Source organism: Bufo gargarizans, chromosome 3, assembly GCF_014858855.1.
Source record: "Bufo gargarizans isolate SCDJY-AF-19 chromosome 3, ASM1485885v1, whole genome shotgun sequence".
NCBI classification, from domain to species: Eukaryota; Metazoa; Chordata; class Amphibia; order Anura; family Bufonidae; genus Bufo; species Bufo gargarizans.
This window is the reverse complement of record NC_058082.1, coordinates 458,245,557-458,269,687: the sequence shown is the minus strand read 5'-3', so window position 1 is coordinate 458,269,687 and position 24,131 is coordinate 458,245,557. Positions and strand designations below refer to the sequence as shown.

Sequence of the window (24,131 nt, the reverse complement as noted above, 5' to 3'; positions counted from 1 at the left end):
CTCTGTCCATGTGACCTATTAGGGGTTATGGACGCCATAGAGCTGGGGCCCCAATCCTGACACGCTTGTGCCATTCTTGCATCACAAAGACGACTGTTCATCTTCATGGTCCCCATGTAATGTTACAATCTCCTCTATAGCAGCCACTGCAGGGGAACTTTCTGGTGGCAGCTTCCACGTGAAAGCAGCTGTCTGCTGAAGAGCCAGGAGTGAGGCTGCATTGTGAAAGTGCTTGGCTTTGATGAGACAGCCCCTTTAAGACCCCATAAGTTTACGCTGGGTTATCACAGTGAAATGTGTACTGTGTATAAACACCTTTTTAAATCTCCAGGTATCTAGGCAAGGTAAATTTCTAACATCCAGGTTTGCGTTAAGATAATATATAAGTTATGTTAGACATAGGGGGGGGTGTATCAAAACTGGTGTAGCTGCCCACGGCAACCAATAGGATTACACCTTTCATTTTTCAGAGCTCCTTGATAAAATGAAAGGTGGAATCCGATTGGTTGCTATGGGCAGCTAATCCAGTTTTCCTTTATACCAGTTTTGAAGAATCTCCCAAAGTGTGTTGTAAAAAGTGATCTCGTTATCACCTCAATTCAGAGGCGTAAATAATAATAATAAAAAAATATATATCTAATCATTATTTATTTCTTTTATGTGAATTTATCATGGCAGAGGTTTCTTCCCTACCCTGGCATAGAACAAATGAAAAGCCAATATGCAAATTTCCAGTTAAGCTAGAACAAATGTGATTACACTAAATATGGGATTTTGCTTAAAAAGCTGTGTCTGCAGAAGCAGCTTTCACTGCGTCGTATAGCAAGCAATTTGTGTTCAAGATGTTCCAGAGAAAGGTCTGAAGAGCTGTGTGCACCTAATGCACATTAAAAGATTTCAGCTTTAATTAACCCCACTAGCACTGGAGAGCATAATAGGCCAGGCTCATGTTATGCAGAATATTTGCAGGTAACACAGCAGCAGAGGACACACCAATTCCGTAACTCAGATAGCGGAAACTACATTCTGGGTCCAGACCAAGTTCCAGTTTTTATAAAAAATGATTTACATTTTTGGCCTGTGTTCTACAAATTACGAAGTCATCTAGTTTGTGGGGATTGGCAAATAGCCAAATATACTAGAAAGTTGCTAGAGAATTGAAATGCTGTGTTGTAGTTGTCTATGTGTAGTTGGGGTTGCCTTAAATGAAAACAAAGAATCCTTAAATACAAGACAGAAATAAAACATTCAAAAGTATCCTGCCAAGACTTACCAAAAATTAAATAAATAAATAAAATAAAAAAAAGGGGGGGGGGGGGGGCAACGTCTCCAACAAAATCCAACACAGACGTTAATACAGAATTTGTGGAGGACAACATTCCTTGTAACCCTGTTTGTGTGTGCATATGTAATTGCTGATCTTACCGAAATAGAATTGTTAATGCTGCTATGACCATTAGCGGGGGACTGTCTGGATGTAGAGGGGGAATCTCTCTGAAATAAGACACAAGTTTTGTTAACACATTTCACTGCTGTGAAAGAGCAGTTACCACTGTATAAAAAAAGATGAATTCTTCTACACCAGTTCTATGTTAAAAAAACAAAAACAAAAAACAGCTCTAACTGCAATTCACTGATTCTCCACCAGGAGGAGCCCACAGTCCAGACAGTACAACCACATGCCTCATTTTATTTGCTGGGATACTGTTCATCAATTGTAAAGGCATGCTTCTTCTCAAGGGAATAATAGAAAGCTGTATAAAATTGCTTTAAAATGTCCGTTACCTTGAAAACAGAACTCGCGTAATTAGAATTTCTGTTCACACAAGCTCTTCTAAAGAAATAATACTAGTGGATGTATGTAAACCATAAATGCACGGTTTTATGTGCTAAAAGATATTCAAAAAGGCAGAGTGCAAGTGATCTAACAGAGTTGTATTTACAGAGGACCTATAGTTGGCACATTTTTGATGCAGCATATGAAGGCTTTGCAAAAACAGCAAACTTCTTAGGCCTAATTCACATGTCAGTGTTTTGCATCAGCGATTGCGAGTCAGAAGCAAAGGCGGGTCAAAAACAGAACCTGTGCAAATCTCTCCACCATACCATCTCAGCTTAGGCTCTGTTCCTGGTTTTGGCTAACAATCATCAATACAAATCACTGGCCAGACAAGGACGTGAGAATAAGGGTCCATTCACAAGTCTGGATCCGCAATACACTCGGCCGGCACCCCATAGAACTGCCTATTGCGGACAAGAATAGGACATGTTCTATTTTTTTCCGGAACTGCGGACCGGAAGATCGGGGCCGCACTCCGGAAATGCGGAGAGCACATAGCGTGCTCTCCGCATCCATTCCTGCCCCATTGAGAATGAATGGGTCCACACCCATTCCGGATATTGCGGAATGGATGCGGAGACATTCCACGGACGTGTGAATGGACCACAAGGCCTCTGTATTCCACATGCACTGATATGCTGAAACCAGGATTACCAGAGCATTAACTCTCAATGCTTCGTAAAAACCACGGAGAGAACATGGATGTTGGCCTGTGTTCCGTCAGTGGTTTCCAATGACCCAAAGACTTCAACAGGAGTGTTTGATCTGCATTAAAGTAGCGCACGTCTCTGTTGTATTCCCCCTCACCTAGTCAGTGGAAAAACAATCTATACGCGTGCTGTCTGTGGAGAATACGAACAGCATGTCTGTGATTTACCAACATGAGAAATAAGTCTCAGGTCTAATACAGCGAGTTACAGTAAATGCAGGATTTATTTTTTAAGAGTGGTTAGGACATTACCTGTTGGCATCAAAACAGGTTATGAAATGATATATTCTGTAATTATGTATACACAGCGACATATAGTTTGCATTTATTTGTAAATGTGGGTGCATGGTTCACTAATAAGATTATCTCTTCTCCCACTTTCCGGGTGGACAATTCAGATCGCTCATTGTGAGTTTGGGGGGAAAAAAATGCTTTAAAAAGAGCACATCCACCTTCCAAATGGATGAAGAATGAAGTAAAGAGTCTTCATTGAAAAACCTCCCATCATTTTGCGTCTACGGATTCTGTGCAGATGTGTGTATTCATGTAAAAAGAGAACCAACCCTGTCTGATCCTGTAGTAAAACCCAATTTCATCTCTCACTTCTTGCTGATTGGAATAGCAAAAAGTAGGAGACAGAAGGAAGGCAGTATCCAACACAGCACCCTGGTAAAGTTTTAAACCCCTTGAACTTTTCAACATCAACCCACAAACTTAAATGTATGATATTGGTATTTTATGCGATAGACCAACACAAAGTGCCAAGCGTGTGTGAAGTGAAAATGTTTAATAAATAAAATCTGAAAAGTGTTGCATCTGTATTCAGCCCCCTGTACTCTGATGCCCCTTATAAAACCCAGTGCCTTCAGAAGTCATCTGATTAGTAAATAGAGTCCACCTGTGTGTAATTTATTCTCAGTCTACTTTCACACTTGCGGCAGAGTGATCGAGCAAGCAGTTCCGTCGCCGGCAAAACATATGCCAACTGATGGCATTTGTAAGACTGATCGGTCAGAAACATGCATTGAAATGTCGGATCAGTCTTTCCGGTGTCATCCGGCATTTATTTTTTTCAGTCTGCGGGGACGGAACTGGCATTCAGAATGCCGGATCAGTCATTCAGGCAAGTGTTCAGTTTTTTGCTGGAGATAAAACCGTAGCATGCTGCGGTTTTATCTTTTGCCTGATCAGTCAAAAAGACTGAACTGAAGACATCCTGAACGGATTGCTCTCCATTCAGAATGTATGGGGATAAAACTGATCAGTTATTTTCCGGTATAGAGCCCCTAGGACGGAACTCTATGCCGGAAAAGAAAAATGCAAGTGTGAAAGGAGCATTAGTATCACTACAGCTGTTTTGTGAAGGCCTCAATGGTTCGTTAGAGAACATTAGTGATCAAACAGCATCATGAAAACCAAGGAACACACCAGACAGGTCAGAGATAAAGTTGTGAAGTGTAAAAGCATGGTTGGTTTACACAAAAAACAAACAAAAAAACAAAACAAAAAGAATATAATTATATATATATATATATATATATATATATATATATATATACACACACACACACACACACACACACACACACACATACACACACACATACACACACACATACACACACACACTCAAGCTCTGAACATCTCACAGAGCACTGTTCACTCCATCATCCGAAAATGGAATGAGTATGGCCCAACCTACCAAGACATGGCTGTCCACCTAAATTGACAGCCCAGGCAAGGAGAGCAGCCAATAGGCCTATGATCATTCTGGAGGAGCTGCAGAGATCCACAGCTCAGGTGGGAGAATATGTCCACAGGACAACTATTAGTTGTGTGCTCCACCAATCTGGTCCTTATGGAATGGCAAGAGGAAAGCCATTTTTGAAAGCAAGCCATAAGTCGTCCAATTTGCAGTTTGCCACAAGCCATGTAGGGGACATAGTAAACAAAGTAAAAAGGTGCTCTGGTCAGATGAGACCGAAATTAAACTTTTTGGCCTAAATGCAAAACGCTATGTGTGGCAGAAAACTAACACTGCATACCCCCCTGAAGACACGATCCCTACCGTGAAAAATGGTGGTGGCCGCATCAGGCTGTTGGGATGCTTTTTTTCACCAGGTACAGGGAAACTGTTTAGAGTTGATGGGAAGATTGATGGAGCTAAATACGGGGGAATCCCAGAGGATAACCTGTTAGAAGCTGCAAAAGACTTGAGAATAAGGTGGACCCTAAACATACAGCCAGAGCTACAATGGAATGGTTTAGATCAAAGCACATTCATGTGTTTGACTGGGCCATTCTAAGTCCAGAACTATATCCCATTGAGAATCTGTGGCAAGACTTGAAAATTGCTGTTCACAGATGCTCTCCATCCAATCCAATTGAATTTGAGCTAATTTGCAAAGAAGACTGGGCACAAATTTCAGCCTGTAGATGTGCAAAGCTGGTAGAAACATACCCCAAAAGACTTGCAGCGAAAGACGGTCCTACAAAGTACTGACTCAGAGGAGGCGAATTCAAATTCACGCCACACACTCCAGATTTGTATTTATTAAAATTACGAAAACCATGCATCATTTCCCACATACAGTTTCTATTTTGTGTTGGTCTATCACATAAAATCCCAATAAAAATACATTTAGGTTTGTGGGTGTAACTTGAAAACATGAAGGGATATTAACACTTTTATAAGGCAAATACAGGATCAGACAACAACAGATTGGTTTGTAGTGTTTACTACAGAGACACATCTGTATATGTAGGAAAAACTGCACACTCCTACATTTCTAATTCATCAGAACCCTCCCCCCCCCAATGTGATTATACTACCATTCCAGCTTCAGATGGTCTAAAAAGGTTAATAGATCAAAAACCTTTACATCCACTTGCCTGCCTGTTGGGGTTTTTCTTTCTCCTCAAATATTTGGAATTCGAAACTTACAAGTGTGTTAGTTTATCTACCTGTATTACAAGGTTGGGAACCTACCACCAGCATCTCCATCTGGCATCCGGGTTGCAGTGATTTATTATTCTACAGTGTACGGAATCTCGAAGCACAAACCTATAGAATATTATTAAGGAAGACTATTTTCAAAGCAGCTTAGGCTCCTTTCACACTAGCGTTCGCTGGTCCGCTCGTGAGCTCCGTTTGAAGGAGCTCACGAGCGGACCCGAACGCAGCCGTCCAGCCCTGATGCAGTCTGAATGGAGCGGATCCGCTCAGACTGCATCAGTCTGGCGGCGTTCAGCCTCCGCTCCGCTCGCCTCCGCACGGACAGGCGGACAGCTGAACGCTGCTTGCAGCGTTCGGGGGTCCGCCTGGCCGTGCGGAGGCGTGCGGATCCGTCCAGACTTACAATGTAAGTCAATGGGGACGGATCCGTTTGAAGATGCCACAATATGGCTCAATCTTCAAGCGGATCCGTCCCCCATTGACTTTACATTGAAAGTCTGGACGGATCCGTCCGAGGCTATTTTCACACTTAGCTTTTTTTAGCTAATATAATGCAGACGGATCCGTTCTGAACGCCTCCGTCTGCATTATTACGATCGGATCCGTTCAGAACGGATCCGATCGAACGCTAGTGTGAAAGTAGCCTAAATTTTAACTTTTAGATATAAGGAAGTAATAGAAAATATATTGTGAAGGTGGATATACAAGTGTTTTTTATATCTTAACCATTTATGGCGTATCCACAGAATATACCATAAAAGTCAGACAGACGCCAGTCCTACCACTAGAACCAGCACTTAAACATAGAAAGGGGGTCCCATGGACACAGAGTACTGGGGTGGCCATGCATGCATGGCTCTCTCCATACATTTCTGTAAGAGTTCTGGAAACAAATGAACTAGCATGTTGAATGGTGGGACCCAGATTTATCAGACATTTATGGAAAACCCATTTCACATATACTGGCCATAAAATTGTCAATCTCCATGGACAAGACGACTGAAATGACTACCTTCGATTGTGTCAAGTTAAAACTTTGAACTAGGATTTAATGGTAGACAATAAAAAGTTTGCTTCTCTGCTAGGGGATAATTCACAAATAGTTGCTTGAAAGGGACACTGTCACCTGGATTTCACTTACTGAGCTATTAACATCACTACATCAGTCTCCACGATTTACATTACAATATACTAGTAATTAATATGTTAATTACTTCAATAAAGAGCCCAAGGGGCTGTCCCTCCGGCCGTTGGAGCTCAGTCGCGCCCATTACTTCGGAGCCCAGCACCACCCCACTGCTAATTTATTCAATGCTCATCGCCGGCGTAATGTTTGTGCAGCGCCCGTAATCCCTGGATAAACATGTCAGCGCCCGCACTTGTCCTGGCATCGGCATCACAGTACTCATTGCATATGCACCAGCTTCGCTCGACCCGGAAAGGAAGAGCGGAGTGGCGCGACTTGCCGAGCGAATAAATTAGCAGTGGGGCGGTGCTGGGCTCCGAAGTAATGGGTGTGGCTGGGCTCCTTATTGAGGTAATTAGCATATTAATAAAAGCGATTTTATAGACAAATTACAAGACACAGGGCAGTAATACTAGTATATTGCAATGTAAATCGTGGAGACTGATGTGGTGATGTTAATAGCTCAGTAAGTGAAATCCAGGTGACAGTGTCCCTTTGAAAGCTATGTACAGCTATGTACACCTTTTTAATTTATTATTGCATTGTACTTATTTTTACCTAAAATCATTTTTTCAATTGGTCTTCATTAAAAATATGAAATCCTTTTTTGTGTACATAGCTGAGATGCTGTAATAGCAGCAGCCTGTGGATTTTCTGTCTTTTCCGTCATTTGGGGAGCTAACTGCTCCTTATATCTGACGTTATAAACATTCTTTATAGCTCAGTTCTCATCTTACTGATAAGAATGTGGCTTAAATAAGTATTTATGCGCTCTTAGTAGCTTAGAGATGAGGTGTATTACATGACAGGTGAAAAGTGAAATTACCAGTCACACAGCTAGAAAAAAAACGTAACCCTTTGTGGCAGAACGGCTCAATATTATTAATAAAGGCCAATTGATATGATTTTTAGCCAAAAATTTGTAAACTGAAATCCTAAACAAAAATTACCTCCAAAACCAAATGGATGGAGTAACATCCCAAAGAGTTATGATGTAAAATATACATCCCACAATGTTTCTAAAATATATGTCCCATAATGTTTCTATTTGTACTATATACTATAGATTTTTACGCTATGTCACAAATACGCAGACGTTGGATGGCATCTAATTTCTACACCAAGTCATGATCAGTTAGACTGAATTAATAATTGTAATATAGCGTTTGAGAAGAGATATTCAATACTGCAACCTTTTTCCATGGAAAATCAAATCTATGTTCAGCAATAGCATTATAAGGCATAAAAGACACGGTTCTGTTCCGTTATCTTTGTTGTAAAATTGGTGTGCATGGTCTATGAGCACAGGCAGAGACAGCTTCCCAAAAAGCAGATAACAGTCAGCCATCAGCAGGTGGTTAGCACCAGGAGAACAGAAGAGAATTTACGGTTATACATCATGGGATTACCTCACAGGAAGAAGACTGAGTTCGGTAACTTGGAACAATCTTGAATGTGATACTGCCCCTCATTTCTCTCTGGAAGGAAATATATATTATATGTGGATTTACAGATGCAGCAATCGTTAACATTACACATAACATATTAAAAGCACTGTGCAGTGAACACATTAAGGGGGAAAATTTGCTTATATGCGCCAGAAAACTGACACTAAGAAGTTGCAAACTATGGCACACACAGTTGCTGAGCAACATTTTGCGACTTTTGGGAGGTTTGTTACTCACTGCTTACCACATTTAAAGGGTTTCTACCACTTGCATATCACATATTTGGTGTTCACACACTAGCGATCCGCTAGTGTCTGATGTAGCTTACAAGCTAATTATTACATTAATCCGTTCGGCCGATACCTCAAAAAAAGCACTTATATATTTATGCAAATGAGCCTCTAGGTGCTATGCAGGCGTTTTTCCAGCACCTAGAGGCTCCGTCTACCTTGCAGTTTGCCGCCCAGCGCCTCGCTCCAGCACGCCCATCTCTTACTGTATTCGATCCTCCCCCTGCTTCAGCCTTCAGAAATCCCGCGCCTGCGCCGTTCGTCGCGGCATTCGGAGGCATTCGGCGCAGGCGCAGTCAATGTCTGAGCACGGAGCGGTCAGACATTGACTGCGCCTGCGCCGATGACGTCATCGGCGCAGGCGCAGTGGAAATGTCTGAGCACGGAGCGGTCAGACATTGACTGCACCTGCGCCGAATGCCGCGACGAACGGCGCAGGCGCGGGATTTCTGAAGGCTGAAGCAGGGGGAGGATCGAATACAGTAAGAGATGGGCGTGCTGGAGCGAGGCGCTGGGCGGCAAACTGCAAGGTAGACGGAGCCTCTAGGTGCTGGAAAAACGCCTGCATAGCACCTAGAGGCTCATTTGCATAAAGATATAAGTGCTTTTTTTGAGGTATCGGCCGAACGGATTAATGTAATAATTAGCTTGTAAGCTACATCAGACACTAGCGGATCGCTAGTGTCTGAACACCAAATATGTGATATGCAAGTGGTAGAAACCCTTTAAAAGTGGTGAGTGGCCAGAGTACGCTGCCCGTCACATTGATTATAGTTTAAGCCAGGGAACTGGCATAGATTATAGTGGAGATCTACTTCAGCTCCTTGCCGGTGTTTATCTCTGCTTTGGCGCACGGACCTACACAGATGTAACAACTATTAAGAGGCATCTGATGCCACTGGACAGAGACTAAGACTAGCGTGTAAAACTCGATAACCTGACACTTACCCCCTTACCTACCCCCTAACAAAGGCACACCGAAACGCGCGTCAGGGTAACGCCATCCTGGTTTGGGTACACTGAACTCTTGGGTAAGTCTCTTCTTATCAGGTTCTTTGGTATTTTTACATTGCTGTCCTTGGTTTGTGGGCAGCACATTGCCTGATACGGTGATTTTGTAGTAGTACTGTTGTGAATATTTTGCAGGTTCCTGTTGTTTATGTGCATATTGATGTAACATATGAGACTTACCCCTATTTAATATGTTTGACAACAAGCTTATACACCATAATAAAAATATGTAGCCTGTGTCCCACTAAGATGGTGTTTTTCTCTGCCACCTTCTTTTTAAAAAGTGACAACGTCTTTTATATATGCATTTTTGTGACTTCAATAAAATATTTTTGTACTGGTACTTTGTGAGCTCTAATTTTTGAAGGTCTTGTGTTTTGGTTTAGGAGCTGGTACTCTTACTTTCTTATAGTTGGCCCTCTCATTTTTGCCACAATATGTATGTACTAACTTTAGTTTTGGCATGTTGGCCACTTTTGATTTTGCCACTGAACAGAGACTAAGACTAGCGTGTAAAACTCTGGTCTTGATAACTTGACACTTAGGAGAACATTTAGAAACTGCATCTGTACAATATGACAAACAAGCAAAACCACCACTGACGTAGATATACCAAAAGCAACCACAGACTGGAACCTACTCAAACAAATCACCGTAAAGAGGATCCAATCTTCTCTGCATCTTCAGCTGTCATTGGCTCTATTTTTCCAGCGTTCGAAGTGCTTTCTGTGGATCCAGACTCCACATGCTGAGCAGAGCCAATGACAGCTGAAGGTGCAGAGCACTACAAGAAGTCCTGCTGCCAATTTGTCTGCAAATGTTTAGGTCCTCTTTTAATGCCAAAAATGATTTATACTGAGGCAGCACATCCCAGGTATGAGGAAATCATGGGAGAAAAAAAAATTCAATGAAGCAAAAAGTTGCACATTGTGCTGTAAAATGCAGCAAGTGTAATAATTTGACTTCTGGCAGGCTAACTGTAATGGAAGATCTTTTCAGCAAACCTGTTTTATCCGATGTCAGAGACATCTGCTTGCATGACTCCCTCTGCACTAGAAGAAACAGCACCTCAGAGGGCCTTTTGCATGAGACCTAAAGACTAGCAACAGGCAATCAACTGCTTCCACTACTAGGTACACATGCAAGTGTCTCTCAATGCTTGTCCCCAAGAAATAACACGAAGAGGAAGGGGAACTGTCTGGTGTCCCCAAAGACATCACATTAAATATAAAGAGTATACTTGTATACACAAGAATTGTTGAATATGCCATTGCTGTCTTCTATTCAGCAAACGTATCATAAGAATTATTCTTTATATAGGGAAAACCCAAGTTTAATAATATCTTCAAATATGCCAGATTTCACACAGTGACATTTCCTGTTTTTTCGCTTTGCTGTGAAAAGCAGATACCAGTTAGCCATCGCCCCCAATTTCACCCCAATACACATGTACGCGTCATCGAGCAAAGACGTGTTCTCATTAGGGACAAGGGAGTAAGGATCGGACATGCTGAAATCCAATATTTCTTCCCCGACATCTGCTGTTGAGGAGGAGTCAGGAGGCCCCAATACACAGTAATTGCAATAGGATTTAGCTGGAGAAAGAAAAAGTGCGTCTCCAATATGTCCCCCCCCCCCCCCCCCCCCCCCAAACTTCAAGAAAGCTACAACAAATAATTCACTACATGCACTTAATTTTACTTATATAAAAATGTAAAAACCACTAACCAGCATCTTTTGAAGTTGTTCCACCGTCTGGTTTGCTACGCTAATTCCATTTATTTCCCGTATTTCGTCGCCTACATGGAGGGTACCTGGAAAAAAAATAAAAATAAAGAAAAAAACAGACAAATGATCCTAGTTCAAAGGCATTTCACTATCACCAGATTCACCACATAAGAGATACAGTATAGTAAAGCAAACTAATTCCTAAACCAATAAAGGTACAGTGCAGGACATGCTAGAGGACAAAATGCAAGGTTCCTTAGGCCCCTTTCACATGAGTGTGACGGATTAGGTCCGGATGCGTTCAGTGAAAATCACACCATTTTGCAAGCAAGTTCAGACAGTTTTGTCTGCAATTGCATTCAGTTTTTTCCACGCGAGTGCAATGTGTTTTTCACGCGCAGTATAAAAAACAAACATCGCCTAGCAACCATCAGTGAAAAACGCATTGCATCCGCACTTGCTTGCAGATACGATGCGTTTTTCACTGAAGCCCCATTCACTTCTATTGGGCCAAGGCTGTGTGAAAAATGCTGAATATAGAACATGCCGCGTTTTTCACGCAACCCAGAACTGAAAAAAAAAAAAAGCTCCAGAGTCACCGGACCTGAACCCAATCAAGATGGTTTGGGGAGAGCTGGACCGCAGAGTGAAGGCAAAAGGGCCAACAAGTGCTAAGCATCTCTGGGAACTCCTTCAAGACTGTTGGAAGACCATTTCAGGTGACTACCTCTTGAAGCTCATCAAGAGAATGCCAAGAGTGTGCAAAGCAGTAATCAAAGCAAAAGGTGGCTACTTTGAAGAACCTAGAATATGACATTTTCAGTTTCACACTTTTTTGTTATGTATATAATTACACATGTGTTAATTCATAGTTTTGATGCCTTCAGTGTGAATCTACAATTTTCATAGTCATGAAAATAAAGAAAACTCTTTGAATGAGAAGGTGTGTCCAAACTTTTGGTCTGTAATGTGTGTGTGTATATGTGTATATATGTGTGTATATATATATATATATATATATATATATATATATATATATATATATATATACACATATACATACATACATACATACATACACACACATACATATATATATATATATATACACACACACACAAATTTGTTAGGTCCACAGTTGGACGACACATTGCAATCAACAGAATTTGCTCCATTAATCTATACAGAAATCACTATATGACACCTATTTGCCTGAACTGTAATATTCAAGTAATGAGCCTGAATGCCTAGTATAAGCTCAGGCTCATTACTATGCATGAACGACTTCCACAATCTCTGCTGGGGGACCCATTTCTTACCCAGAAGCACACGCTTCTGGGTTTTAGCCCTCGCAGACACAATGGTCACATTTACCATGGCATCTGAGGTGTTAAATGTCCACAGTCAGCAATACCACCGACTGCAGATATTAGTCGCTGGTGTCTGCTGTATGAAACATCCGCAAGACAATTCACATGTAACACTCACATGTGTGCACCGTGAAAGAGCTGGAAGCTGCAAAACTTAAGCAGCTTTTTACAAAACCTCCCCCTGTATGTGAGCAGGGATACTAGACTGTACCAGAGCATTACAGAAAGTACAACCCAGCTTTGCCAGGTGCCTGAATGTCAACTCTGTCTATACAGCCAGAAGAGATTTCTCAATGTTGGAGAGACCTGAATTACAAGGCTTGTGGAGCTGTAGACACTCTCCATATAATGTTAGTCTTACACTGTGCAAGTAACACAGCTTTCTGAGGACATTGAAAGGCAAATCTGCCGAGTTAAGGCATTATTTGGGAGTATATAGAATGATTTATTTAGGTAGACTTATTTAGCAGTCTCTGCTACAGGTCCATATAATTTATTTTACTTACGTATATAGTGCTAACATTCTGCAGTACTTTACAGGCATCATCATTGTTACCCAGCTTCCCTGGGACCCCAAATGACTGTCTAGCTAAGCTATAGCATGGAGGATTTGTCACTGGGATCCTTACTCCGCTTTTCCAGGCTCCTGGCAAGCAAACCCAGCCAGGTATTCAACAAAATCGGGGATTCACTAATTCATAAACAGGCTGATCTGGCATTCTGTAGTCTGGGAAAGCTGGGTAAAAATCTCTGCACCTTGGTGATGGGGGCATAATGGTTATATAAAATGTACACAATGCTGCCCTGATACACTGTGTGATTCTATCATATGGTATCTGGTTAACAAAATCTGATGTCACCATTGCAGCTGACAGTTGTCACCCAGCTTTTCCAGGGCCCTGAAGGGCAATTTGGTCTAGCTATATAAAGGGTATTTATACCTATGAAACTAGCTGACCTTTTGCTTGTGTGCTTGGCAGCTGCAGGCATCTGGGTGTCCCATATTTGCTAATATTGCTGCGAAAAAATTGTGTTTTAAAAGGGGCTGTCCATATTTTACTATTGATAACCTATCCTCAGCGGGGGGATCGACTTACGGAATCCCTGCCGATCAGCTGAAGAGAAGGCAGCTGCAGTGGTGAGCAGGTGCAGTTACCGGTTTACTTTATTAAACCCCTTTAATATATGTAAATAAGCCTCTAGGAGCAACAGGGGTGTTGCCATTACACCTAGAGCCTTTGCTCTCTCTGCAACGGTTATGCACTCTCCACTTTGATTAATAGGACCAGGAAGTTAAAAAGTCTTCACATCTGGCCCTGTCAATCAAAGTGGAGAGGGTGTATCAGTTGTAGAGAGAGCAGAGCCTCTAGGATAGTGATGGCTAACCTTGGCACTCCAGCTGTGGTGAAACTACGACTCCCAGCATGCTCCATTTATTTCTACAGAGTTCTGAGAGCAGCCAAGCAAGGGGGGGCATCTTGGGAGTTGTAGTTTTACCACAGCTGGAGTGCCAAGGTTAGCCATCACCGCTCTAGGAGCAACAGGGGCGTTGGCATTACACCTAGAGGCTCATTTGAATATATTAAAACATAAATTTTTCTCAGCAATGCTGCACATATGAACATGGGACCAACACAGATGTCTTCAGCTGCCAAGGGCACATGCAACATGTCAGCCAGCTTCATAGGTACAAATCTGCTGACAGGTTCCCTTTAAAGGGTTTCTGTCATGAGAAATAGCGTTATGTAGCTGACTGACATTAGCGATTAGCTTTATAACTCGCTGCCGGCCGCCGTTCTCTTAAAATAAAGACTTTTAAAATACGCTAATGCGCCTCTAGGTGCTATTAGGGCGTTGCTGCAGCACCTAGAGGCTCAGTCTATGCACCCTTTGGCACGCCCAGGTCCAGTTGATTGACTTTCGAGTTCTCGTCATGCTTCCGTAAATCCCGCGCCTGCGCCGTCGTTTAGCATTAGGCGCAATGAGTGAAGGACACGCTTCTGCTGCAGCAGGTGCGCTTCCTTCACTCACTGCGCCGAATACTAAATGGGACGGCACAGGATTTACGGGACACTGAGGAGAACTCGAAAGTCAATCAACTGGACCTGGGCGTGGCAAAGGGTGCGTAGACCGAGCCTCTAGGTGCTGAAGCAACGCCCTAATAGCACCTAGAGGCTCATTAGCATATTTTAAAAGTCTTTATTTTAAGAGAACAGCGGCAGGCAGGGAGTTATAAAGCATATTGTTATGTACTGCTGATATTAGCACATCGCTAAGGTCAGTCAGCTACATAACGGTATTTCTCAAGATAGGTCATCAGCATAAAAATCTCAGAAAACCCCTTTCATTTACTCTTTCAAGTAGGGTACAAAACAAGAGAACATATGAAAGACGAGGGGCCACTACAAACGAGAACAATCCGAGATTTAAAAAAGCCAAGTTTACCTATGTGTTTCCAGAAAAAGGTTTTCTGACCTAGAAAATGTCACTAATATTTTCCACCAACCGCAGGTGACATTAAAATAAATTGCATTTTACACAACGGGAAAGCAGCAGTCACACAGCCAAATATGGTGGTGAAAAGGTCATATGTAGTGTTGAGCGAGCATGCTTGGCCAAATACCTGTTCGGCTCGAGCATCGCTATGCTCGGCAGATCCAAATACTTTAGGTGCTCGAGTACAATTTAATACAATGGAAGAACCTCAGGCACCCCCTGCTTGGAAGAGAAAAGGGTGTCTGGTTCATAAAAAACGGTTAGAAATTGATGGAAACCCCATCAAAATGGTTTGGAAACAGCATTAAGAGGATAGCATGATGCGTCTTAGACTCCTATTATGTACAACATACAATAGACAACCACACAAAGGCTATATGCAAGCCATCCATCTATCCATGAGATAGATAACAGCCAGCATACCTTACAATGGCAGAATTGTGCACTATGAGATATTCCAAACCAGCTCTCATCTGACTGAGAACCAGTAAACCTCAAAGTTATTTTGCATCTGTTGGATGGCTTGGGTGGACCTGCACACCTAGATCAATATCATTAGGGTGACAAAAAGTTTTCTGATTGTCCCAACATAATATTCAATAACCTTTCTATACAGTTTTGTCATGTAAAAACGAATTTGCATAAAAATGGGCATATGGGAAAGAAATGCAAATGAGCAGAATCTGCCTTGTTTTTCAGCTATCATAGGACTATGAAAACCAATAGATGGTGCTATTGAGTTATGAACAGCACCATCTATTGGTTTCACAGTCTTATGACAAAAGTAGACTAATAGTTTTGTAAGAAGACTATGAAACTATGGAGCTGTTAACTCATTAGCGCCATCTATTGGTTTCATAGTCTTCTGACAAGAATATTAGACTGAGTCTTATGACAAGCTCATTAGTGTAGCCTTTTGCATAGAAAATTCGCAATAAAAATTAGCGATTAGAATATTCTGAAACTGGGAAACTTTGAAAATCTGAAACTGGGAAAGCTGGGTAATAACTAAGTGATCAAATCTGACAATGGAAAAGTTGGGTAATAACTCAGTGTAGATCGCAAATTTTCGAAGTGGCAAATTTTTATTGCGAATTTTCCATGCAAAAGGCTACACTAATAAGCTTGTCATAAGACTCAGTCTAATATTCTTGTCAGAAGACTATAAAACCAATAGCTGTCGCTATTGAGTTATGAACAGCGCCATATATTTGTTTCATAGTCTTCAGACAAAACTATTAGTCTATTGTCATAAGACTGTGAAAACAGCGCTGTTCATAACTCAATATCACCATCTATTGGTTTTCATAGTCTTATGATAGCTGAAAAACAAGGCAGATTCTGCTCATTTGCATGTTTTTCCCATATGCCCATTTTTATGCAAATGATTTTTACATGACAAAACTGTATAGAAAGGTTATGGAATATTATGTTAGGACAATCAGAAAACTTTTTATCGTCCTAATGATATTGATCTAGGTGTGCAGGTCCACCCAAACCATCCAACAGATGCAAAACAACTGTGAAGGTTTACTGGTTCTCAGATGAGAGCTGGTTTGGAATATCTCATAGTGCACAAGGCTGCCATTGTAAGGTATGCTGGCTGTTATCTATCTCATGGATAGATGAATAGCTTGCACATACCTGGCTTTTGGTACATAATAGGAGTCGAAGATGCATCCAGCTATCCTCTTAATGCCGTTTCCAAACCATTTTTATGGGGTTTCTATCAATTTCTAACCTTTTTTTATGAGCCAGACACCCTCTTCTCTTCCGAGCAGGGGGTGCCTGGGGTTCTCCCATTGACTTCCACTGTAGAACATACGAGCATACTGATGTGTTGAGCAAGCACCAAAGTGCTCGGGTGCTCTAGCTGAACACTAGAGATGTGTAATCGCTTGTTTACGGCGCGATGATTCAGCGTTTTAAACTGTGCCTTTTTTAGTACATACCGCTCATCTGTCGAGTCAGCAGCATGTTTACAAGGGGCAATGATTAAGTTCCTGATGATTAGGCCTGTGTAAAAAGCCACTAACAAGTACTCAATACACATACATAACAGTCAAAATAGCAGCTTTCAAAACATATGAAACAGCAAGCAAACGTTTTTTCCTGCTCTGTTTGCGCTAAGACATGAGAAGCTGTCAGCAGTTCTGATGCAACTAATTGAGCACCAGAGGTATGGCTGATTCAGATGCCTTCTTCCAGCATTCTCTTCAAAACTCATAACAGTACAGTAAAATAAATTCTTGCATGAATCGGCAAGCTAACCGTGAACCGCACAGCAGCAATTACATGATCGAGCCTGGAAGTTAGTTACTGTACCTTGCCTGTGAATCATTCCTCCATGCATAATTCTGGCAACAATGCAGTGGTTCAGCTCATTCATCTTTAGAGTTATACCCTATAGAAAACACATTTTTTTAGGATTCACAGAAACCATAGCAAAGAATGTTTATAAGGGTTCGCCAGGATTTACAAATTGATGACCTATCATTAAGACTCCTAGCACCCCCAGGTTAGCCCCATTGACTTGAATGGGGCTGAGCTGTGCCTAGGCCATTTGACTGATGAACGTGATGTCACACGGACTAGGGAGAGACTAAACTCTTCATACAGCTGATCGGCAGGGGTCCTGGGAATTGGACCCCCGCCAATCTCATATCAAGGATAGGTCATCAATATGTAAATCCCAGAGAACCTCTTTAAGCCACAGGAAATGGAAAGGGAGAATTGAAACAATTCATTTTGTTTTTATCACAAAGCATATGGACAGACACTAATACTTTGCAAGTACTAAAAGATGACCTGTCACCAATTCCAACACATTTTAGTAAATAACTTGCATATTCCCCTTAAAATAATAATTCTGGAACACATTTTCTTAGATCTCTGAATTGTGCTGTTCCTTTGTTATTCCTCCCAGAAACTTGTGAATAAACTGCCAACTCTGTGTTACCATTCAGTTTGTTAGGGCTGCTTTACACTGGCAGACCGTCTGCCAGATGCCAGTTAAAGGGGTTTTCCAGGCTTTCAGGTCATCAGTATCAGATTGGCGGGGGTCTGACACCCAGCACACTCGCCGATCACCTGTATGAAGAAAAGGCACGCACTATGTGTGTGTACCATCTCCTGTCTCTCTTCCTGCTTACTGATGCTATATTGACAGCTAGCAGGAAGAGACACAGGAGACCGCACTTGCGCATGGCTTTATGCCTTCTCTTCATACAGCTCATCAGCAGGGGTGCCGGACCTCCGACGATCTGATATTGACTACCTAACCTGAACATCGGTCTTCAATATTAAAAGCCTGGAAAACCCCTTTAACGAGCATTTGTAGTACAGCTAGTTAGCGACCATCTGGCAATCTAATACTGCCGCCAATTACCCGATGGACGAGCAAATGCTCATTCATCGGGCAATCATTATCTTTAAGCATGCCTAAAGATCACAATTTGCCGGCGGCAGAATGTGCCGTCTAATCACAATCTGCTGCCAGCAAACAACTATAGAGCAATGCTGTGGAGGAGATAGCTGCATGTAACAGCAGTGGTTTCCTCCACCAGTGATCAGGCAATTGCCGGGAAAGCATGCTTCCTTCCTGACAATCGCCTGTAGGATCGCTGAATGAAATACAGACATTAGTTATGTATTTAGCAGGAGATGTGGATTTCGCAACATCTTACCATTGGCTCATCTGTATTCTTCTGGAACTGTACTAATCGGACCCGTGTAACGTTTTCCATGTCCATATCCCCGTTCACGCTTTCTGGAGAATCTCCATTTAAATAGGGAGATGTTGGAGGTGGTGTAACTCTTAATGCTTCGTCACTGTAAACTTCATGGGCTACCACATCATGAGTTTGTAGTAAGGCCTGAAAAAGAAGTGGACAAACATTTTCTTCAATGTCACTTGTATGTCCGTGCATAAGTTTAAAGATGACATTGTTTTATTACATATATTGTTAAGAGTTATCATCACTACTGATTCCAGGGTGCTGTATATACAGCATTTAATACAGACACAAACATGAATGAACTTGAGTGACAGACTGGTACAGAGGGAACGAAGATGCTGCCCTATGCGTGCGTTCCTTTTTTCTTGTGGACCCGTAGAAATGAATCAGACAGATTGTGCATGAGGCCCAAAGCAGGACAACCCATTTAAAAAGGGGCGCTGTAGCATTAAGAGTCTTCTAAAAATGCATGGGGGTGAATGTATATTAGAGACGTGTATTTGGGGTAATTTTCTTGGTCTTTCTATCAGTTCTGTACAGGTTCATGTTTGCTCTATAATTGTGCAGAGTGAGGCTGACTCTTGGTGGCTGCAGCTGGGGAGCCATGCTGTGTGCGCCCCTCATACACCCTTCTCACCAAGTTTCACACTAGCGTTGGGACAGTCCGACAGGCTGTTTCGGCCGGGGAACAGCCTGCTGGATCCGAACTAACGCTTGCACAGGTGTGCTGCCGGAAGTCTGGCCCGGCCCATTAACTATAACGGGGACAGGTAGAAGATGCAGCCGCAGCATGGCAAACATAGCGAGAGGCGGCCAGACAAATACCCCCACACAAATTAGATGGTCTGCCTAATATACACTGCCTGTCCCCATAAAAAAAAAAAAAAGTCGCCACCTGGATTTAACTAAGCAAATAGGCATATTGGATAATTACTGCATGGGCGATTATCTTTCAGCTGACAATAAGTTATTTAACCCCAACTGGTGCAATGAGTTGCTTCTCATTTCTTAAACAAACAATCGAAGGACACATCACGTGGTCGTGGAAAAGATGTTAGTCTGTTTGAGAAGGGTCAAATCATTGGCATGCATCAAGCAGAGAAAACATCTAAGGAGATTGCAGAAACTACTAAAATTGGGTTAAGAACTGTCCAGCGCATTATTAAAAACTGGAAGGATAGTGGGGATCCATCGTATTCTAGGAAAAAAATGTGTCGGGGAAAAAAAATCCTGAATGATCATGATTGGCGATCACTTAAATGTTTGGTGAAATCAAATTGAAGAAAAACAGTAGAACTCAGGGCTATGTTTAATAGTGAAATTAAGAGCATTTCCACACGCACAATGCGAAGGGAACTCAAGGGATTGGGACTAAACAGCTGTGTAGCCGTAAGAAAACCACTAATCAGTGAGGCAAACCAGAAAAAAGGCTTCAATTTGCTAGGGAGCCTAAAGATTGGACTCTGGAGCAATGGAAGAAGGTCATGTGGTCTGATGAGTCGAGATTTACCCTGTTCCAGAGTGATGGGCGCATCAGGGTAAGAAGAGAGGCAGATGAAGTGATGCCCCCATCATGCCTAGTGCCTACTGTACAAGCCTGTGGGGCCAGTGCTATGATCTGGGGTTGCTACAGTTGGTCAGGTCTAGGTTCAGCAACAGTGTGTGCGCCAAGAATGAGGTAATCTGACTACCTGAACATACTGAAGGACCAGGTTATTCCATCAATGGATTTTTTTCTTCCCTGATGGCATGGGTTCATCGGGCTCAAATTGTGAAAGAGTGGTTCAGGGAGCATGAGACATCATTTTCACACATGGATTGGCCAACACAGTGTCCAGACCTTAACCCCATTGAGAATCTTTTTTTTTGGACAGGCAGTGTATGTAGACTGTGCATGTTTCTGCTGCATAACTCTGCATACCTGATTTTCTGTGTGTAGCCATGCTGAGTTGTCTCATCTGACTGTGGTCACATTTACCATAGGGATCCTCTTAGGAGTCTGGATCACGCTGCCAGATGAAAACTGTTGTAAGGGGTATTTTAGGGTGGAACAACAGTACTGTCAGACTCCTTTTTTGGAAAATATGAAACTTAAAGAGGACGTCTCAATTTAACAAATATTATTTATCATGTAGAGAAAGTAAATACCAGGCACTTACTAATGTGTTGTAATTGTCCATATTGCCTCCATCACATTATACACTGCTCGTTTCTATGGTTACAACAACCTTGCAATTCATCACCGGTGGCTGTGCTTGCATATTATAGGAAAAAGCACCAGCCTATGGGTGCTCCCACAGTCCTGGCCACCAGAGGGAGCAGCACATTTTACTATAGTGTGCAAGCACGGCCACTGCTGATGGACTGCAGGATGGTGGTAACGATGGAAACAAGCAGTGTATAATGTGATTTATTACGGTGAATAGGACTTTTACACACTCCATTCTGCGCTATGCCTCGTGCATAGCTCAGTATGGAGAAAGCCATGGCAGGCCTGGATCACTTAGGCAGCGTCCAGGATGACATGGCAACCGATCAGAACCCTGCGATTTCACTGCGTGAGCTCCAATTGGAAGGAAGATGGAGCCGTATCACTTCACAGGTGCTGCGATCAGCCTTGATCGCTGCACCTGAGGGGTTAAATGGCAGGGGCGGCACGATTGCCGCTTTCTGTCATTGCGGCCGGATGCTGGCTGTATCATACAGCCTTGCAAATAAAGATTTGTTTCTACACTGCTTGGTTTTGCTGCAGATAGGGTTCCCACCCCAATAATACTTTGTAATAAATCACAGCAAGATCTTGTTTCCATCATGCGGCCATAGACTGCGTGTAAAAGTTTTCGGCAAAAATGCCTTCGTCTTTTATATATATATATATATATATATATATATATATATATATATATATATATATATATATATATATATATATATATATATAAAGAAAATCCGCAGCACTCCTTGCTGGATCTTAATACAGTAGAAGGCCATCTCCGTCTACTGTATTAAGATCCAGCAAGGAGTGCTGCGGATTTTCTTCATTGTTTCCTGTCCTGAGTCGAGGGGCACCCTGCGTTACTATTGAAGGGAGTGCTGCCAGATTTTCTTCATACATACATTATATATATATATATATATATATATATAATGTATGTACATACACACATACATACACACACACATATACACATATATACATATCGTTTTGTATATAAATCCAAAAGGTTGATTTACAAATATCTAAATATAATAGACTATGGACCTCTGCATCCAGATCTTTAAAGAGATACGCGGACAGGGCCACAATCTGTAGTCATGGAGCCTTCTAGAAAATAATACTGACAGTGATATATGTACATATTCAGCTAGAAAAGGGCATCAATTGAAATATATGGCATTACAGGTATACTTGTTACAATCTGTCATATCCGTTCACTACGGGTCCACTTGTATGTTGGAGATTGGTTAAGGAAAAAGAAGGGAGACATAGGTGAGGTGAATATAACCTTATTCTGATAAGATCCGAAGATTAGGAAAAGCTACAGGTATTCTCAATGGGTATGTGCTGCTGCCCCAAACATCAAAAAAAATCACAATAGGTATAGGCCACTCTCATTCTCCCATGGTTAGAACTTACCGTAGTGAACGGATATGACAGATTGTAACAAGTATACCTGTAATGCAATATATTTCAATTGATGCCCTTTTCTAGCTAAATATGTACATATATCACTGTCAGCAGAGGTCCATCGTCTATTATATTTAGATATTTGTAAATTGACCTTTTGGATTTATATACAAAACGATATATATATATATATATATATATATATTTATTAGGGCTGCACGATATGGGAATTTTGTGCGATTGTGATTAGGGCCCTAAAAATTGCGATAAAGGTATGCAATGCAATATTTTAAGGGAATTGTGCTAGAGGTCTATTTGCTTGGATGTTCAAGGCAAAAGCACACACAAATTACTGATAATGCAGAAATGTAGTTATGCTTAACTCAAGAACTGAAATGCACAGTGTTTTTCTAAATAAAACATCTTTTACAAAATTAAATAACATATTTGCATTACTGCAAATATTGCAAAACTTGCCATTTTCTTAATAGCACTGCACAGAACAGATAAAATAAATAAAAGAACATTTGTTCATTAAAATAACGACTTTCCTCCAGCCCCTCCTCTGTCCCCATACTGTAACTGATGTATCGCTAGCCGCGCTGTGCAGCATAGCGGCCGGCGATACATCCGTGTCAATCACTGAAAAACCACGTAAAAAGCCAACCATCGCTTTATAAGGCGCACTGCCATTTTATCTTAGGGGATTTTAAGGGGAGTTTATCTTATAAAGCGAAAAATATGGTGATATAATCGCATCATTTTTGGGTTGGCCAATTGGCGATTAACTGCGTATGGCACGGGCTCACGGCAGAGGCTCGCTCCATACATCCCCTAGCACGCAATGATGTACCTGTACATCAAAATACATGAAGGGGTTAAGATTGTGAGCTCCATTCCATCCACCATTCGCAATAGGTGATATTACAGCTTATCTACTCCATCCATGTACAGTCACCTCTGTACATCACAAAGCATGTCTAAAAAAAAGTCCCATACAAAGCAATGAACATCTCCCATCTAATGTACCAGTGGTCAATGTGGCTATTGTAAAGTATATGTCTAAATGCTGTTAACCAGTAAAAAAAACTACCAAGGAGGCAGAGCTATGCGACCAGTGGAGGAGAGCCACCACAGAACTGCTTCTTCTGCTCCTGACAGATTCACTGCATTTTCAGCAGCGCAATTAAATTTATAGATATTAAAGGGTTGTCCGGTTTCCGATATCGATGTCCTGTACTCAGAATACGTAGTCAAAATCAGTTTGGTGGGGTCCTACTCCTGGCACTTCTGACAGCGCTGATGCCTTCTCAAACAGCTGATCGGCGGGGGTGCATGGAGTCGGACCCCCTCCGATATTGATGAATTAGGCCTCATTCACACATACGTGGATTTTCACGGAGCACGGTCCGTAAAAAACCGAGTGCACAGCGTCATTGGCTGCTATGACGCTGTGCGCTTCGTGCCACTGCTGCTGTACAGTAATACACTCGTATGATCTATACAAGTGTATTAATGCACAGCGGCGGCATCACGAAGAGCACAGGGTCATAGCAGCCTTATACTGAGGATAGGTCTCCAATATCGGAAACCAGGCAACCGTTTTAATGGTAACCATACATTCCAATGCACCGAGTAACCCCTAGTGGTGGGTACAGGTTGGCAGTGTCATTATATACTGTGTTGACGGTGGGAGATTTATCAAATGTATTTATACCAGTTTTTGGAAGCT

The 24,131-nt window shown here is 41.9% G+C and overlaps 1 protein-coding gene across 4 annotated transcripts in view; it reads right to left on the bottom strand.

The window, feature by feature from the left end:
• Positions 1-24,131, bottom strand: part of CASK (calcium/calmodulin dependent serine protein kinase) — a 279,746-nt gene that overhangs the window by 51,287 nt on the left and 204,328 nt on the right. For 2 of the 4 annotated variants that reach the window (XM_044283603.1, XM_044283604.1), the window contains exons 14-18: positions 18,721-18,909; positions 17,360-17,438; positions 11,169-11,254; positions 8,101-8,169; positions 1,426-1,494 (exon numbers count right to left, since the gene is read on the bottom strand). In XM_044283603.1, coding sequence (XP_044139538.1) covers positions 1,426-1,494; positions 8,101-8,169; positions 11,169-11,254; positions 17,360-17,438; positions 18,721-18,909 — 492 coding nt within the window. The remainder of the gene's footprint in view (positions 1-1,425; positions 1,495-8,100; positions 8,170-11,168; positions 11,255-17,359; positions 17,439-18,720; positions 18,910-24,131) is intronic. The other 2 variants (XM_044283605.1, XM_044283606.1) reach the window with 1 other exon arrangement.